The sequence below is a fragment of the Apteryx mantelli genome, chromosome 18 (genome assembly GCF_036417845.1).
Source record: "Apteryx mantelli isolate bAptMan1 chromosome 18, bAptMan1.hap1, whole genome shotgun sequence".
Taxonomy (NCBI): domain Eukaryota; kingdom Metazoa; phylum Chordata; class Aves; order Apterygiformes; family Apterygidae; genus Apteryx; species Apteryx mantelli.
Genome location: NC_089995.1, coordinates 18,783,170 through 18,802,033, shown reverse-complemented (window position 1 = coordinate 18,802,033; position 18,864 = coordinate 18,783,170). Strand labels below are relative to the sequence as shown.

General features: G+C 44.2%; 1 protein-coding gene across 3 annotated transcripts; it reads right to left on the bottom strand.

Annotated features, from left to right (window-relative positions):
• Positions 1 to 3,102: 3,102 nt before the first annotated feature.
• Positions 3,103 to 18,107, bottom strand: TPX2 (TPX2 microtubule nucleation factor). Of its 3 annotated transcripts, none has more exons than XM_067307592.1 (17): positions 18,021 to 18,107; positions 11,508 to 11,659; positions 11,128 to 11,250; positions 10,828 to 10,948; positions 10,139 to 10,270; positions 9,300 to 9,422; positions 8,718 to 8,851; positions 8,235 to 8,392; positions 7,632 to 7,803; positions 7,344 to 7,482; positions 6,596 to 6,812; positions 6,255 to 6,353; positions 5,794 to 5,970; positions 5,508 to 5,654; positions 4,814 to 4,925; positions 3,959 to 4,146; positions 3,103 to 3,521 (listed from the first exon to the last, which is right to left on the bottom strand). In XM_067307592.1, exons 2-17 carry the CDS (start codon positions 11,608 to 11,610, stop codon positions 3,411 to 3,413), a joined length of 2,256 nt encoding a protein of 751 aa, XP_067163693.1. In that variant the 5' UTR covers positions 11,611 to 11,659; positions 18,021 to 18,107; the 3' UTR covers positions 3,103 to 3,410. The 3 variants fall into 3 exon arrangements, with proteins under 3 accessions (XP_067163693.1, XP_067163692.1, XP_013813777.2); XM_067307591.1 differs by lacking the exon at positions 18,021 to 18,107 and adding an exon at positions 13,575 to 13,601; XM_013958323.2 differs by lacking the exon at positions 18,021 to 18,107 and adding an exon at positions 13,575 to 13,601 and having other exon boundaries at positions 3,959 to 4,125.
• Between the last annotated feature and the right edge of the window lie 757 nt (positions 18,108 to 18,864).

Here is an 18,864-nt window from a genome sequence, read left to right as displayed (position 1 = left end):
GTCAAGGCATGCTTATAAAGTTAATGAGTTTTGAGTTTTTATATAAGAACTTTGTTGCAAAATCCACCAGTGGGTCACTCTGGAAGAATATAGGTTTTACATCAGCTTGTCAGCCTACCCTGACTCTCAAGGCACATGCTAAAAGAGCAGCCTTCAGTTAAATCCTAGTCCACTACTCCAGTCCTACAACTTTATTCTCCCATTTCTACTCTACTGGGAGTGGAAAATCACCTGCCACTGTTTTGTTTTTCACTGCTGAAGCCTTAACAGAATCCCTTCCTTCGCTGACATTCAGCTCTTCCAGGACACTGTTCATACATTTGCTAAATTGAAGCAGTTTTTCCAGCATGTCAACACTTTCCTCCTAATTAAAAGGGCAGATTACACTAACCACACTTCATCCGTCAGCTCATGAGAATCTACTGGGTGACTTCTGACAGCTCTGTCAAGTGTCTTACATCCCTGTACAGCACAGAGACTTGAGACTCTCTTTCACTAAGTTTGCAGTGTATGAGGAATATAAGAGGTAGTGCTTGCAGTAAGAGGTAATGTCTTTTATTAGACCAAATGATATAGTTGGAAAAAACTGACAAGCTGTCAGACATACAAACCCTTCCTCAAGTCTGAAACAGAAGCCATGTAAGGCATTCATGGAAATCCAGCTGTTCCATCATTCACAGATCAATATCTGCTCCAGCTCAGTCTTGTTATCGTGCTTGCCTTTACATTCTTCTATTGCTCATCATCGTTTAGGCTTTCCTGACTCTTCATAAATATTTGCTGCTACTGCTGCCTGCTCCTGCTGTCCACACGGCTCCATAGGAACTGGCACTCCAGGCTGCAATAGAAAGTACTTTCCTTGACAGCATATTCAAGCTCCTGAGAGTTTCCTTTCTAGCAGATCATATGGAATATCTCCACTGGGACAGCAATAAGCTTCAGGAAGACCGAGAATAAAAATCTGGATGCATTTGGTCAGATTCATGCAGATCTGAGCAGTTTTCAGGAAAAGGATGCTTACAAGTTTTTCTTGGTCCAGCTGTTCCTGTAAACTGTATTTCGGTAGGGCTATCCAAGTCAGCTGGGACAAACAGCCTTTTTGGTAGGGCTATTGCTGTTGATATTTCCTCACAAAGTTACTCTCAGCTCAGCAATATGGGACCATTGGCCAAGTTAGCAAAATGCATCTTAAACCATTCTATACGATTTGGTCAATCTTTCAGGACCAGTTCTGCCACAGCCATTTAATTATGTTCCTGTAAAGATCCTCAAGAGAAGGAAAGAAAAAGCTGAAACTTAGGCATAAAGGAGTCTTGTCTCTCCGCTTGCCATTTTGAGGCTATGCTGTTAGAGAGTCCATTCATCTTTTAGTACTAACGTGTTCACACAAACTCCCTTTTTTCCCAGTTTCTCAGTTACTCTCCCACCGCACAATACAAGAGTTCTTATGCTTATGGTGGGGATGACTTCCTCTCTTTTAATCCAACCAGAGCTGGAACTTCAAAGGACTGGTGCCCATTGAAAAGCTGAAACCTAATACACTCAATACAGAATACACATTTCTTGTTCACTGCTGGTTGTAGACTGCAGCTGCTTTTCCCTGTAATGATATCTCTTGAGCACTGTATTCTTAGGAAGAATTCCTGCAAAAACCATCTTCGGATACAATAAATGCTCGTCTTTGAATTTAGCTCTCTGAAGACTTTCTGCCTTTGTCATCTCTCTCAAATTAGAAGAGAAACAGTAGCAGTAAAACAGTAGCAATTGCTTGATACACTTTGACTTGGATAATGACAGACAGTACTTATAACTATACCCCTTGGTAGGGGTCCAGCACATGGAGTTTTCCAGCACACCCTCTCTTCTCTACCCAAAAGAAACCCAGAACAAAAGGCCACACAGCTCCAAGAATATCCAATATCTAGGTATCCAAACCTAGAGAAAATGAGAAAATGTTTTTCAATAAACCCCAAACAAGAAATAGTTTGCCCTACCTGAACAAGTTGATAATTCAGAGCTTCCCATGTTTCAATCTCTTCCAAACAGCTCCATAACACCAATGAGCAGCCCAACTCACACTAGCTCCAGCAAGTGATAAAGGTAAAAGAGACCCATAAACATAACTCCCAGGGAGAGTTAGAGCCTCAATACCATTACAGCCATGAGAAACCAAGCCAACATAGCAAAGAGTTATGCTCTTCCAAGCCTGAAAAAAAGGGCTTGCTTTCATTCTTTCATCCAAGGGCTTTAAGTATAGTTCTTTAAGTATGCTGTATCAGAGATGCAAGTCATTTTTCCACCAAGGAAACAGCTCCACAACATGATCGCTTACATTAGTGGAACAAGTATCAGCAATACAGACATGTTAGAGGGCAGCAGTGGTGCCTAAGTCAGATGACTAAAATCCAGAGCATCATTTGGAGTAGCAGTATTCTTAAATCCTTTTTGCTCTCACTCACTCTTATTAATATTCTTGTTAAGAGAAGACCAAGGAAAAGCCTAAAAGCAGACTTAGCAGGCTTGGAAGCCTATCACAATGGTAAGATAAGAAAATATTCTTAGTAAACCTTAATCTAAATATGATCACCACTTTGACGCTAGAAGTTTTGTCCTCCAGCACGTCAGAACGTTTGGTCTATATTTAGTTGTTCTAGCCGTACTAGACTGGTTAGGAGGACACAATACATCTTTAGCCAACATTACTGCACTGGCATGAACAAGGGACACAACTAACAGCAAGAGTTATTCGCCAGTTAACTGGCTCCCCAAATAGAATGACTTCAGCTATAAAACAGCAGAAGGTTTAATGCTCTAACATACACAGGGAACTACTTTAAAGTGTGGGCAAGATTCATATTAGCATTCATCTAAACATCAATAAGAAAGGTCAGACTTGCAATATGCTGGCTTGGAAAGCCTCACATTACTTAAACAATTCAAGTTTAATATATACTAAAAGGCTAACAAACAGAAACTTGAAGCCAATACTTAGACGTAAGAAGTCAAGGCAGCTCTTCCAGATGCACATGTCCTCGTATGTCTGCTGAGTGCCCTTTACTGAAATCTCTTCTGCAGGAAAGGGATTCAGCCCACGAGCAAGAGATGTTTATCAAATTAAGAATTTTTATTTAGTTCAGGTACACAATACTTGTATACAACATCAAAACCTGGTTTAGTCTTTAGAGAATAAGATGTCTAGATGTGAAGCAAGCCATGGACTAGATGGCACGGTCTGTATGCTGTGCCTCAGCCATTTGCCTCAGACGGAGTTAAACTACTTGATATAAGAAAAACGGAGCCAAGTGTAGGATTTGAGAGTGAGGAGTCATGTAAAAACAACTGTTCCCTCTCTGCCCACCAAGAGGGCAGGGAGAGATAGGCTCCCTCTCCCACTGTCACATGGATGCATATCAGCACCGGAATCTGTCTGAGAAGTTGGGAGACTTCGGCATAGTCAGCGGCTGGTCACTGGGTTTCACTTCTACACTGCGATATTTGCGGATTGGGTTTGCCTTGTGAACCTGCAAAAATCAAGGACAAAATTAAAGAAAATGGCTACAGTTACGCTGAACCTAAAATATGCAGGCTAGCCATCAGTGGGATGCAGTCAGGCATCTGTCTATCACACTATCACACTGCCTGGGGCACTAGAGTGAGCCACCAGGAGCATGCAAGACATGCTTTAGGGTTTTGGGCTTCTGTAGGGCATTCAAGTTATTTTGCTGCAACAGTTAGATGTGTACAGCTGAGAAAAATCATCAACAGCCTCAGCAGAGCTGATTTTTGTGGGTTTTGTTTTATTTGTTTTAAGATCAGTTGTAAAGTTAGTGAGGAGTCAGCTTACCACAGGGAGGACTAGAGAGTCCTAATGCATCCCAAAACTGACATAGTTCTTTTAGCATATTCACACATCCCTTTAGGTAACATTACAAACCCTGTTCAGAAACAGCTCACTTACCAATTCTTGTCTTAGTTTAGCAACTTCTTCCTTTTCACGCTCCTCTTCTCGCTGTCTGGCCTGTTCTTGAAGCCTCTCCCTTCTGGCTTCCAGGTCTGCCAATCGTTTTTCAAATTCTTGCCGCTCTTTAGCCCTTTTTTCTGTTGCCAGCTCAAAGCCTTCAGGAACTATGGAACCAGAAAGGCTCTCTAAGTTTAGAAATAGAGGGGATAACATTGGTGCAAAGACAGTCAGGTAAAGCAGCACAATACTAGTGTCACATGGAAGTCTCCCCCTGAAGCACTTCAAATTGTAAGGGTTGTTAGTAGACACCACTGGGGTTCTGAAGAAAAGAAAAGCTTAAGCCCAAATATGAGAAGTACTAATGCAGACATTACCTCTGTCATGGGTATTGTCATGTGAGGAGCAAGCACTCAATTGTTAGTACAAACAAGTTTTTGGCTGGTTCTATATCCTATGAAGTTTCCAGCGCATACAAACTAAGCTGTGGATGCCTCCATCTCATTACAAATGGGAAGGAAAGACTGACAGCTGCTGCAGAAATGCCAGCTGTCACTACAGGGAGCATCTTGCATACTATTTACCCTTATCCCAAGCTAGCATGCATCAATCATCTGCCAATTGTAGCATAGCTGTTAATACAGCTGCCATGTTAGTGCACAGGGACAGGGAGGCAGTGAAGAGAAAACTCCCCTGTTCCCTGGGGACACAGGCTGTTAGGGGGTTAGTTGATTGAGTGCACAGCAATATTGGCTGTGCTGATAAAGAAGAGGCATCAGCCAGTTTAAGCATCATTTAATTGCATCAGTTCTGAATTATCAGCCAAGCCTGCATAGCAAGTACTTGTAACTCCACCTGATAGCAGCTTATTTTCCTTTTTGGGCACAAAAGGCTCCTGGTGCACCACTGTGTTGGGACGAGCTTTAAAACATGCTGCTTCTTTCTGCCTTTTCAAGTCTTCTTTAAGCTGCATAAGAAGAGAGCCTGTCAAATGTCAGGCATAACAAAAACACCATCTCCCATCCCCCCAGACTTCAGCTCTCTGAACACTGGAAAAAGCCAGTTTGATTTCAGATTAAAATCACTTGCAAAGAAAATGATATTAAAGTCAAGAGAGATCTCACTGTCAGTTACTTTTGCCAAAAGTGACCTGAAGAACAGCTTCAGCTCTCAAAGCAGAATATTTTTCAGGTGTTCACCATAGACTCCACATGAAAAAAGCCGTATATTATTTATATATCAACACATCTCAAAGCACAGAAACAATCAAAGGGATCCAGCTACACATAGTTGCCCTCTAGAAAGTACCCCATAGCTGGTTCAGGCAACTGTGGTAAATTCCATCACTTACCATAAAGGGAGAAGGAAAGAAAAAAAAAAAGCCAAACCCTAACCCATAGCGCAAGGCTCTTGCCAAGGACAGAATAATTCATGGCTCAAACTAGTCCTCAAATCCTGATTAAGCTCAAGCAGGACACTTTCTGAAGTTGAGCACAACTCTGATTAGCCACTTTAAGTCTGTTCATAGCCGTTATCCTTTTCATCCTACCTGCTGTTTCCAATTCTGTAGCTTGGCAGCTCCCCGTTCATCAATCTGCAGATTGAAAGGCTCAGGCTGAGTTGGGTTTTTGACCTTTTTTTCTGGCAGCTTGACACGGTCAAAGTAAGGCAGAGGCAGTGCCTTGAACTTTGGCACCTGAAAGAAACAACATGAAATATTTTTTGCCCTTTTCTCAAAGGCATGTAGCTTTGGAAGCTTAACAGCCAACAGCAAGAGGCAAGTCCTGCAACACTCTTTTTAAGGGGGGGAATCCAAGGTATTTATTAAGTCTTACCTCTTCCTTCTGCAATTCTTCTATTTTTTTCTCTTTCTGTATTAGCCGTTCTCTGTCACGAGAATCAAAAGAGAAGGGGCAAACTTCCACATGTCGCTGCTCTGGCATTTTAGGTTTGAAGGGCACTCCATAATGCGGCATAGGGTTAGCTTTGATCACAGGAACCACCTCCTTTTCCTAAAGGGAGATTAGTGTTAGGATCTGACATTCTTATATGTGCCAGATTTGAGATTTTTGCAGAAAGACTACTGCTCCTGCTACACAAAGCCATGAATACTAGAGTCCCTTTAGTAAAGGTCACAGACAGCATCAAGAAAACACTCTGAACACTGCAAAGTTAGTAATCCAAGTATCACTTTATAAGCATCCTGAACCACAGACAAGCTTTTCATCTTTCCAAAACACTACCAGTTCTTGTACTCATCCAAATTAGCCCATAGCACCGTATTCGGGATAGTTACCTTTTCTTCATCTTTGCCAGGCATTCGTGTTCTGCTTCTCAAGGTGAAGGCTGGAGACCTGGGGACTGTAACAGGAAGTGCTTTCTTCTCTGGAACACCCTGTTCAGAAAAGTAAGTCACCCAAGACTAAATACCAAAAAACCCCCAAACCAAACCAAAACAAAAAAACTATAGAGAAACCACCTGATATAACAGTGTGTATTCATTGCAGTTCTTATGTAACGAAAGACAAGGTCTATTAAAGATTATTAAATACATAATGCAACATAGCCAGGGACATTTCAAAGCTAACTGCCCCTCAGCCCTAATTCCTGGGTCTGAAGTATTACTAAACTTCTTACCACAACATCCTCCAAGATTTTAGTTGGACACGGCCTGGAATGAAACTCAAAATGCTCTTCCTCCTGCTGCTTCTTATTCTCACGTTCCTGAATCCTTTTTTCTATTTCTAGTTCAAAGCCAATGGGCTGCGTGAGCTCCTTCACAGTGGGTTTCTTGGGTAGGATTGGTCCACCCTCTAAGATTTTGGGATCAAGCTCCCTTGCTCTGAATTTGTATCTACACAGAAAAAAGAGAGACAGTCACCTATACATTGCACATGACAAGATGCAGCTTCTAGCAAGCGGCTTCTCTCAAAGCATAAAAGAGCAACTGTCAGATTCAGAAGCAGTTGTGTCACACATAGCGTGAAGCTAGTTAACTCCCTTGTTTTTGAAAAAGCAAGACTTTGAGGTCTACCTTGAGGATTGCTTTCTTGGAAATCCAGAAAGTTTGGTTACAGCAGAGTTTCAAACTTTGTGCAGGCAGTACTGCTATACTGAGTTAGCTTTATTGGTCATAAGTTGTACTCAACCAAAGAACAGCTGTCCTAAGAGCACCTTCTTCAAAATGAATTGGCTACTTCTACATCCCTGTGTTCAAAGCACAGCCTTGCGCACAACCTTAAAGAATGTTAGTGTCTTTATACTACTTGTTCTTTTACGCAAAAAGGGTGTTCCTGAGAAGTGGTATTTTGGCATATGAAAGGGAGATTTCCAGGGTGTGGTACACTTCCCTCTCAGAGGGAGAAAGAAGTCAAACTTTACTTACTGTTGAATTTTCTCTATTTCCTCTGCTTCCAACTCTGCGGCACTTTTGCAAGTTACAGGTCTGAAGCGCTGCTTTGTTTGAAGCAGGGGTGTTTTAGGGTGTGTAAGCCGAGCCTTCAGAGGCTTTCCTGGAACTGGGCCTATAAATTCAAGTCAAAGACTAGCAGTTAACAGTAAGACTTGCAACAGGCACAAACAATTTGCTCAGTACAATAGCTAAAGCATCTTTCTTGTTCTGTCATCATCTCTGTGGACAGCCTGCTGGCTAGACATAGCCAGAACTGCTCACCTTCATCAGATTTCCTGCTCCTCAAATGGTAACGAGAGGGTGTGCGTTTTTGGAATGCTTCTACTTGCTGAGCAAGGGACACATATTCTGACGTAGTTTCTTCAAGTTTTCTTTTGTTTCCCTGGGAGAGATTGAAAGGCTTGGGGACAGTGGGCCCCTTCGGCACTCGAACCTGGAAACAAGAACTACAGTCATTACAGCCATTTAGCAACAGCATGCTTCAGCATCACTTCCTTTCCCCACTGATACACATTATCTGTCCCCTCCCCTTATTTAGAAGTGGATAACACTTAACATTAGACAAAAATTATTTCACTGTCTAAACATGCACAAATTAGTCATATCAGACTGTATTAAGTGGAAAATTAAAGCTTGAAGTGTAATGACTGGAAGGCCCGACACGAATGGACCCCATATTCCAAGAGAGTCCTTTTAAAGTCTTGTGGCAGTGCAGATACACAAACTAATGGGTACATATGCGCAGCATGCTTTCTCCTATGTATCTGCCAGCTGAACAGGTTACCAGCATCCTATAGGTTGCAAGAGCAGCAAGGAGGTGTCAAGAATTAGTCAGTGGCTTGTTGGCAATACTCTGGCTCTCACCGGAGAAGGAGGATGCTTCCTCAGTACTGCAGCAAAATCCAGTTCCTTGTATTCGTTCCCAGGCTGGCTTTCCATGTGTTGTTTAACCCTCTCCTCTGTGCAGAAGTGGAAGTCAATTGGCTTTGTTACTTGACCAAGAGTTCTCTTCACAGGTTGTCCTAAAGAAGAAGAGCGTGTAAGGTCTGGAAGCCTTTTTTGGTGTGTGTGTCTGCAGGGGGGAAGGCTGAAAAAGGAATTGAATTTCTAATAACTTGAACAGATTTGGGGGAACACATCTATAACCTTTCAAAACATGACAAAACAGAATTTAGTTTCCAGGCATTTGGGGGGGGGGGGGGGGCGCTGATACATATAAGAGCCACCTAAACCCTGATACTTAGTACAAAATCTGGAAGGCTTGGTTTTTTTTAAAGGTGCAGCTCCATGTTGCACTCCCCAGCTGAGCCCAGTACAGCTTCAGCCTGAAATTCAGCTAGAGCCCACCTGCTCCAGCAATAGCTGCTTTCAAAGACTCCTCATTCTTCTTCCTCAGCTCCATAACCTCCCGCTGCAATTGCTGCATCTTTTCCAGCTCCTGCTCCTCTGTACTCTTCAGCTTGCCAGAAAGATTGGTCCTCCTGCAGAAGCATGTTAGAGTTAAGGTAGAGATACATCTCTCCCTACTTCACTGAATATTAAGCATGATGTCAGCACAAAGGAACACACCTACCTCTGACTTCATTGCAGAAACAGTCATGTTATAAAAGCATATTCTTTAGAAACAATTTGTTGGGATTTTGGTTGCTCAAGAAAGCTGACAGTTTACTACTGCCTTGCATACCCATTTGCTATATGCACACTTCAGTATTAGCAAGAACATTTTTTTTCCACCAAGTTAGAAGCAAAAGCTTTTCTTTGCACAGGTTGAGTTAGTGAAGTACATTTCACCCTAATACTATTGTCCAATCTGGTGTTTATTAAGTGTGATACCATCATGTGCTGAGTTGGAAACACTCTAGCCAGGGCTGTCACCTAGATCAACTGTGATTAACAAAGACAAGCCTTGTTTATGAGAAAGCTACATACTTCAACATTGTTGGTGTCATGGGCATGGTCAGTTTGCTTTTCCCTCTTCCTGGGGAGTGGTCAGGATTCTGCAAGGGCTCTCTCTTCGCAGATACTTCCATCAGCTTCTCTCTGCTGTCAGAACTAAGATCAACAAGTTGTTATAGCAAACCACTCTAACTGTGCTCGAAATGAAAGATCACCTGCAGCTCTCACCACCATGCACAACATCCCCAACACCTGGTGAAGTTCTAAAATATTCCAGGACTGGCCTTACCTCACCACAGGCCCAGGCATAGATCGTCTACTTTTCCCTGGTACTCTAAGGCTGCAGAAGGGAAGACGAATTACCAAGTTTTCAGAACTTAGGCTTTTCTGAGGAGATAGGTGTACTGCAGTTCATTTAGCTAGAGCAGTGTTTGAAGGATTACACTTCTTTTCAGTAATGATTTCCTGACCTTAAATTTATCACCACATGATATCTTGGTGTTTAAGCCAATTTGAGAAATATTCTAGCTATGACTCTTTCGTAGCCAACGACTGTCTGATACATTCCTGATGGACCAGTTAAGCCAGGTTTAAAGCTAGCTGACAGATACTGAGTGTGGAATAAGAAGCTTAAGAAACCCAAGCTTATTTCATTCGTATCTCCAACTCCAAATAAAGAGAGGATTTCCTTTAGGTCTTACAGACATTTCTTTTCATCTATGAAATCAGTATCAGGAATCAGGTCCCTGTCACCTCCCGCTAATCTTCCACATTGCTCTCTGTGAGAGCCCCTCTCAGCCAAGTGGAAATACTTTCAAAATAATCAGTTGCATCCCTCTTCTCAGCCCCAAGTTGAAGGACCAATGACATACATTCTCATTTTTTTCATTGGTGGAACCTCTTCATTATTAACCAAGGCAACAGCATTTCTCTCAGCTTTGATTTTAGCCAGGTGTTTGCGTTGCTGTGTTTTTCTCTGCTTTGTAGCCTGTCTTCTACCCGCTCTAGAGTGCGACAGAAAATAGAGGTTAGTTTTCCCACAGGCCTGAGCAGACTTGCAATCTATATAATACTTTTCATTAGTGCATCACCAAACCCCAACATGCTCTACATAAATTAGTTGTGTTTAATACAACAATCCAAAAGCAGCTTGAATGACTTGAGTTTTACAAACCAGAAACTTAATATTCTTTGCTTTATACGAGTGCACAGAGCCCTTTGTGTTCATGTAAGGAGTGAGCTCAGCTCAACTCAGACAGATATAAACAAAGAAACTTTATAAGCCACCTCATTTTCAGGTATTCTCACATTCTAGAAGCTACTAAGGCTACTTAGTCTCATTTGACAAGCATGTGAGACACCGCATTACATTTCCACCCCTGAAGATTGTCCATCCAGCTTAGTAAGCAGATCAGCTGTCCCAGTACACGATCTCTGTACTGGAAAACTTCAGTCCAATAGGATAACCCAGAAACAGCTAGAATTGTGAGATCCTGAGAGTAGGGACCTGCTTAGTTACACTGCCAACAATCTTCATACAAACTGATCGCAAGTATTTCACCTTTGAGAGGCCTCTGCAGGAGCAGCAGCTCTCCAGCTCGTCAGAGATCCAACAATATTCTGTGGAACCACATTGACCTGTGCATGTTCTGTTTCACTGTCCTCTGCATCGTGGCTTTCACCTGAGAACAGTAACAAAGATCAGCTTATATGTACAGAAATGCTAAAGCAAAGCCACGTGAGAACTTGCTAGACAACAGTATATGAAGATGGTCCCCAAAAAGCCAGACTGAGTCCTTTTTAGTTTTCTGGTGAAAAACAAGTAGACTTTATCCTCTCCTCCCCATGCCTGCCAACTTACTTGTTATTCCTTGTGACGTGACAGAAGATAATGGAATATCAGGCTTTGAAAAAGCAGGGCTATTTTGCAAGACTGTTGCCAGATTTTCTGCAGGAGGGACATTCTCTAGATTGGCTTGTTGATCTGGGAGGAAAGAGACTTTCACTATACATCCCATGTTAGGAATTTTTAACAATACCACTGGTTATCACCAGAATGTTAACAAAGTCACCTGTCAAGTTACAGATCATGATGAGATAAATACAAAAAAAATTACTGCATGATGAATGATGCAGTCAATAACATGACTAATCTATCAGTACAGAAACCAGGCCCAAAATACGCAGCACACCAACCTTCACCCAAACAGAAAACAAATCAATGAGCTGAAAACAACTTACCAAACCAGGCATCTGCATTGTGCACATCGTCATCACTCAGAGACCCAAAGTTGATGCAAGTGTTTGGGACATCAAAGGAATAGCGAGATTCCGGGTGAGACATCTTCGCCTTCACGTTGTCCCCAGAGTCCTTCCCTTGCACTGTTTCAGTCCTTTAGACAAATAGCATTGGTCACCTGTTATGCCAAATCCCAAAACAGGAATCAGCTACTCAAAAAGCCGTTCTGCAGAACAGCAGACAGGCTGCATTACTCGAGACCCAAGCTCTAAGCTTTCAGTTGGACAGCATCTGCATCCCGTCCAGAGGGAACAGTAACAGTGGTTTCCTAAAAATCCTTCAACACACATGAGAGTCTTACACCAGACCCTAAGAACAGTGACCTCAATTAGGGGCGATTCAAAGGCAGCACCCCAGGACATTCACCATAGCTAAGAAAGAGGATGTTACTCTAGAGCATTGACCCCAGATTCCCATAAAGATAACACTCCTTTTGGTATTGAACACCAGGAAGAACCCAAAGCTTAGACCGGAAATCAATAACAACATCACATCTCCTTCCAACTCCACATGATGTAAGAAGCAGCCCTGCCTTTTTTCCTCTGCATGGAGGAAGCTTTCTGGAGACAGATGCTAGGACAGTCTTTGGTACATTTTCCTCTCTCAAAACTTACAGCCTTTCGATAGAAACCCTTATAAGCAATGTAATTTTATTCAGCTGCTGATTGGCAAAGCTAAGGAACAGTTTTACCATTGTTGTCATTCGCAGGTTTCAAAAACAAAGAGATCAAGTTTTGAAGGTTTTCTTTGTACCTGTCAGAGCTAGAAGTGTATTTTTAAAAGGGAACTACAAAGCTTTTCCAGAAACAGTCTGGTTTGCCCTTCCATCTCTCACCACATACAGCAAAATAAGTTCTTACCATTACCAAGAAACAGATTTATAAAGCTACAGCCTCCGATCAAATGAGGGTGACTCCAGAGCACTGCAAAGCTCAATTTTTCTCCCTCTGAAGGGCTACAAGCAAGAAGGAATAACATGACAAACCATGCTCTTCTACAGAGTACATTGACTTTCAAAACAGGAAGAGAGTGCTGCAGAGTACTGTTACGGGGCAAAAAGTAGGAAGAAGGTAGTGTAGAGTCCTTGGCGAGGTTCACGGCACTACCTCAAAAGCCTGTCCAGACTATAAACAAACTAAATACTATGACAGAGTATCAAGAATAGTCCAGGTAGTTAATTAGTGGAGCACTGACAGCAGAAGGAGTCCCGGTGTCAATAGGCGATACTAAATTCAAGAGAAAGCCAGTAAAGCCAGTAATGAAGTTATAAATCCTTAGCTGCAACAACACCTTCTTGCAAAGGTTTTTTTCATGCTTTCATGGTATCTCACACAACTGCAAGGCAAACTCCATGACGATATGTTTCAAAAATACTCCCCCAAAAGATCACATGAACTTTGCTTTTTTGAGTTCAACCAGTTCTAAAGCAGTATATTCTTAACCCACAAAGTCTTAGAGCTAAACCCATCTGTCTACGCAGACCACCTATAGTTCAGCCTAGACAGTATGCTCCATTCAATAAGAATATGTCCAAGAGTAAATCAAAGCAGCATTTAGGAGGCACCATTGCTGTTCATAACTCATAAGCCTTTCCTTCTGAAGATGGCTGCACCATGAACCCTTCAGCTCCCCAGGACAGAGGTGCTAGAGTTAAGGAGAAGAATGCTGCTAGAGAAGAGTTAGCTACATGACTGTGAAGCCATCAGAGTAAAGACCCAAAGAAGGCAAACAGAAGAATCAGAGCCAAAACCAACTGTAACTGAGCTCAAGACATGGCTGGAATTGAATGCTTTCCTACCATCCTTAATCAAGATAGTGTTTCTGTCAACACTACCCTTTTTTTTTTTTTTTTAAATCAAATGCGTCATCTGCATTCTCCCCTACCACTCCCAAATCAGTCCACCAAATTGGAGCACCAGGCATCATGTTTCACAGATACTTGTATCGACTGCTAGACTGCTGCAGAGTTGCCACAGTTCACATAAGTCAAATTATTTCCAACTTCTTACCGTGTAAAGTCCATACTCTTTCACAGCGTCAGCAGTCTGAGAAAGAAGAGTGCCTCTTCACTTTGACCCCCTTCTCTCTCTCCCTCCAGCCCCAGACTGAAACGAATAGTCAATCATCGCAACAAAGTTTATCAATATCACAGTTTCATATGCCAAGTTTCTTGAAAGAGCCAGTGGGGAGTTAAAAGTTATTCTGACTAAACTCCAGTGAGTCCATTTCAGTCAGATGAACTCATGGCTTCCCCGTTTCAAATCCCTACATATCCTCCGAGTCCTGCACAGAACAGGATTTACTATGGAGCAGTAGTTCACTGAGAGGCATTTCAAACCTCCACGATCAACTCCGTTTGGGACTGAGCTCACATTGATTAGGAAAGATTATCGCTGTGATCCATCCATTGTAATGTTTCTGGAATAGAAATAGGTTCAGTCAAGTACAGTTTTAAGCCTGCTGCCCACCCTCTCCAAGGACAGCTTAAGCATTTTAAGACATCTGATCATGATCTTGATGACAGAACCACCATTATCTCATTTTTTTCCTCAAAGACAGGAGGCAAAACTCTTTCCTTCCACTATAGCACTTTTCCCACAGGAAGTGAGGTGCAGAAATTTCTTTTCATTAGCAGATACTTTACCTAGTTAGCAGGTACAATGCGCCAGACCATGGTTATAGGGACGCAGTAATCCTACAAAAATCTATGCTGTAGCTAAACAGTGTGACCCTGCTCTCTCCCACATCCATCACCTTCTGCACTTGCACAGCTTCGCAGTGAGCCAGTGGAGGAACCCACGCAGCTGAAGAACACACCCCCTTGCTTAAGATCAGCTATCGGCAGGATCCATTTACACCTGGTTCACATAGAGCTGCATATACACCAACACTGGCACAGGAAAAGCATGGAAGGATCTTGTCCTCTCACCTTCAGAAATAGCCCAAATTTATTTGATAAAACTAACTGCAAAATGAAAACCTTAATTCTCCTTCTAGCTCCACTCTCCTCTAAATATAGATGTAGCTCCATATGGTTTCTGTATATAACAGCAAGGCCAAATTTACAGAGAGAAATAGACTGTGGGTTCTCTACACATGAGAGTGCCTTGGCCTCGTTTAGATTAGTTAGCTTTGAAAAAGAACTGAGCTAAACTGGAACAAGCATTCCTATCCTAGAATAAGACTGACACAACAGCAAGTGCAATAGGTATTTTGGAGTAACTTCACACCTCACTCTAATCCAAATTAGCTTTAAAATGCAGACAAGCTTTTGGATGATATATTCTTTGATTCAGTCACAGATATGCTCAACTTCATTGTCTGAGTGTAGTTGTTAATCTCTTGCCAGTAAAAATTTAGGCCAGAGAAGGCTTGAGGAGCAATTCCAGTGAGACCTAACAGAGCATTGACCTAGTTGCCTAGCTCCAATACGTGAATTCAGCACCAAATGCCTTGTAAGGGAACACTTCACACTACACAATTATGACTTAATCCAAAGAGACTCTTATTTTAGGACAGCAACCCGACACAGACCCGTGGTCATTAAGCAATACAATAATAGAGCCCATACTGACTAGAACAGAGTTCTCCTAGTTGTATAACCCTTTCTGTCAGGGAGAGGAAGCAAAGCTCCAAGATAAGAAATTGGACATCCCATGGAGAGAAAACAAAGGGGTTTGCGGAACCATCAATAGACAGGTGGAAGGAGCTGTGAAGAGGTGGTTTTTCTTGCTGTCTTGCAATTTACTTGGATAAGCCCCTTGTCAACTGGAGAAAAGACACCTTATCACAACACGTAACTGGAGCTTCATAAGCTACAGATGTAATTTACTCTAAGATCCTACCAGGACTGGAAGGGAGGTAAAATAGTACCAGATGCATAAAAATGATATTCTGATTTACATCAGTAGATAAATCTGAAGCCAGTGGTTTGTATGCCTCAAGACCCAAAATGGACTATTAGGAGTTAGCAGGAGAAACTTCCTCAAGCCCAAGGATGCTGCACGTCAATTTGCTGTGGTAATTCTGGTACCTCCTGCTGAAGCATCCAACACTGACTGCTGTTTAGACACATAACACTGGACTAACCAGACAACTGGTTTAATCCAGGCTGGCACCTTCTTTGTTCTGCTACAACACAAAGTGCTCCTTCCCTCTGTTGCTTCACTAAGTTGAAATTGCTAATGCATTTATGCCTTTTATTGAAATAACAATCCACACAAAGATCCCAGATGCTTTTCAATAGTCAGTATATAAACTGGACCATTACAAAGGGCTGGAAATTACCCCTCTAGAAACAGTCTTGTCACCATAACCTTGTAGGAAGCTATCTCACCACACAACAGCCATGTGAACTCCTTCAACACGATGCCACACAAGGAATTCTGTCTTTGACCATTTGCTGTTTTGTAGTCCCAAAATGGCTCTTTTTTCCTCCAGACTCCAAGGTAAGTGCATAATTATCTCTTTGCTAAAACTAAATAACTAAACCAAAATTATTCCAGGTCGAGCATTTTCCTTTTTGTTTCCTAGCTTTACGAACACCCATCCTCCTCACCAGCTCCCTCTCTGTCCCAGGCAGCCAGGAGGGGAGCCAGGGTGCCCAGCTATGCTAACGGCATGACTAAGATGGCTGCAAATAGAGCTGGGAGAAGGCCACAGGTCTCACATGTGGTGTCCTCCAGAGCTGCTGCTGCTCCCCATTCCAACCGCTACTTCCAGGCCTGCTGAGTAGAAGGAAGAAGCTACATTTACCTAACGATTTAAGTACTGAAGAGACAGGTTTGCTTGTGTCTTGGGCTGGGGGAGAGTGCAGAAGAAGATGACTGAAGAGGAAGAATGGAAAAATAAAAAGGCAATAGAGTTTTTAAGGGGAATTTGTTAAACACCTTGGTGAAAACTTTTTTCCAGCCTGGAGCTATTAGTCTGGTAGCCAATAACAGAAGTCTCCTTCATCTTTTCCTGAGTGGGGTTAAGGAAACATTTCTAACAAATACAGAATTTGTTTCTCTTTCTCCTCTGGTATTCCTCACTTGATGCTCAAACATGCTTTTCCACAGTACAGAACCAATGCTGAATTCATTGCTCTAGGTACAGAACAGAGGTAATGCTTTCTATTCCATCATTTGATGCTCAAATTCAAACTGTGGGACATAGTCTTTAACTCCACATAGGCAGGAGATCAGATCATATAGAGCTCTACAGACCACCCTCACCCGCTGTCATTAGCCCAGAGCTAAAGGAAGAGCAAGGCACAAGAACAGCAGCTTTTCTCACAAGCAGCCTGTGCTCTAGTAATAGCTACCCAGAGCTGCCTCCCCTTTCAACAGCCCAAAATAAACAGCCCTGACATCTCACGCTCTGTAAACGAGAGCCCACAAGTTTTAGAAGACATGAAGATGGGACATTCTAAGAATAACTCTTCAAGGAGCAGTGAGTTATTTTTAGCCACTATAACCTCAACTTATTGTTAGATAAATTGAAACTCCCCTGATTTAAAAAAAAAAAAAGCAAAAACTTAATAGTTTTCTACCACTTAAGTTACTTTTTGCCCCTTTTCTTCCCTCCTTTCCAAGGAAGCGGGATTTGTTTTGAGAAGGAGTAAAATCGTTTCTCGTAGCTTCAAAAGAAAGATGCACACTTCTTCTGGCTTTGAGTAGTCAGTGTGAATAAACAGTTAATGACATAACACAAGACACAGTGCAGCCTTGTCCATGCTGACATTAGCACATCACATCACTCCAAGCCGTATTTCACCATGAAAGAAATGTGCCTTGCTTAAGACTTTCTTCAGGTCAGATTTTGCGATTGTCGGTTTGAAGACTCAGATCTCAGCGCAGAGCTTTATTTTAGTCGTGACACGGCTACCCGTCGAAGGCTTATCGCGGTACTACGACCCCATATTGCGGGGGGAGTCTAGGCCGTGCAAGCCGGGGCTACACCCGCGGCCTGCAGGGCAGGGGCAGCGCGGCAGCACCGGCTCTGCCGCACACGGTCCCCCACGGCGGCCTCGAGCTCCATCGCCTGCAGCCGCTAACGTTTCGGCCAGGCTCGGAGCCCGACTCCTCGGGGGTAGCTCTGCCCCCGGCCGGCTCTGCTCCCCGCAGCCCCGGCAGCGGCGGAGGGGGCTCGGAGGCGCCTCACGGAGCAGCCGGCGAAGGGCCGCGCCCCACCGGGCGCCACGTCCGGCTGGTAGCGAGCAGAGGAGGCGGCCTCGCCACCGGGCCTCGTCCGAGAACGCAGCCGCGGCCCGGGCTACCGGGATGAAGCCTCCACCCGCCCCCCACCCGGCCGGCACTGAGGAGAGCCGCGACCCCGAACAGGAGCCCGCCGTTACCGGAGGACGCCTGCGGCAGGCAGAGGCTCGGCCCGGTCCCCGAGCGGAGCGCGGCCGGCGGCGCCAGGCGCTGCCCGTGCCCTGCGGAGCCGCCTCACCGCCGCCCGCTCCCACTCACCTCAGCGCCGCGGCCACCCTGCCCGGCGCCTCTCCCCGCCGCCGTTAACGGATTTTGAAACACGGCTCGCCAGTCCGAACGCACCAATCAGCGCCCGCGCCGACGCCTCTCCGCGCGCCGATTGGGCGGGCCGCTGCGAAGCGAAGGTGCCCGGATAAACAAAGGCCGCCCCTGGAAGCCAGCAGCTGGGCGCAGAGTCTGTCGGGAAGCGTAGTGCCCACGCACACAGCGGAAGGCAGAGTGAACCAGAGGCAAACCACAGCTCCCATAAGGCAGCGGGGAGGAGCCGGCCGACCAATCATAAAAGGCAAGGCTTTGTCCCGTGACCCGAAGCGGCCTATCGGTTGCGGGGGGGGCGGACCGGGCCATTTCCCCCCCACCCCCCCCGCCGCCTGGTGGGGGCGCTGCCCCTATGGTCGCGGTCCCCGGGCAGCGCCCGCCACGGTGCCGCTCCAAGCCCGCCTTCGGGTCCTGTCGGGGCCCAAGCGAGCCCCGGCACCTGCTGCTGCAGCAGAGGAAGCAGGGCAGGGTGCTGGGCGCAGATCCCACGGGAGCCAGGCCTCAGCAGTCACTGCGATTGTACCGCGGTGTTTTGCTTCAGGGCGTTTGAATTGCAGAAAAACGTTACCAACGCTTCATCTGACAAAGCCAGAAGCCACCAGGCTTGTTGACTAGTTCTGTCAGGGACTCTGTGGGCAGAGAGATAACATTCCTAACTATTTCAATATTGTCTTCAAGATCATTTGGGCATGAGTCAGCAAGTATTTGTTTGGCATGAGGACAGCTTAAATGTTTTTTCTAAAACCAGCTGATCCCAAAGGAACTGCAGTAACGCAGGCACTTC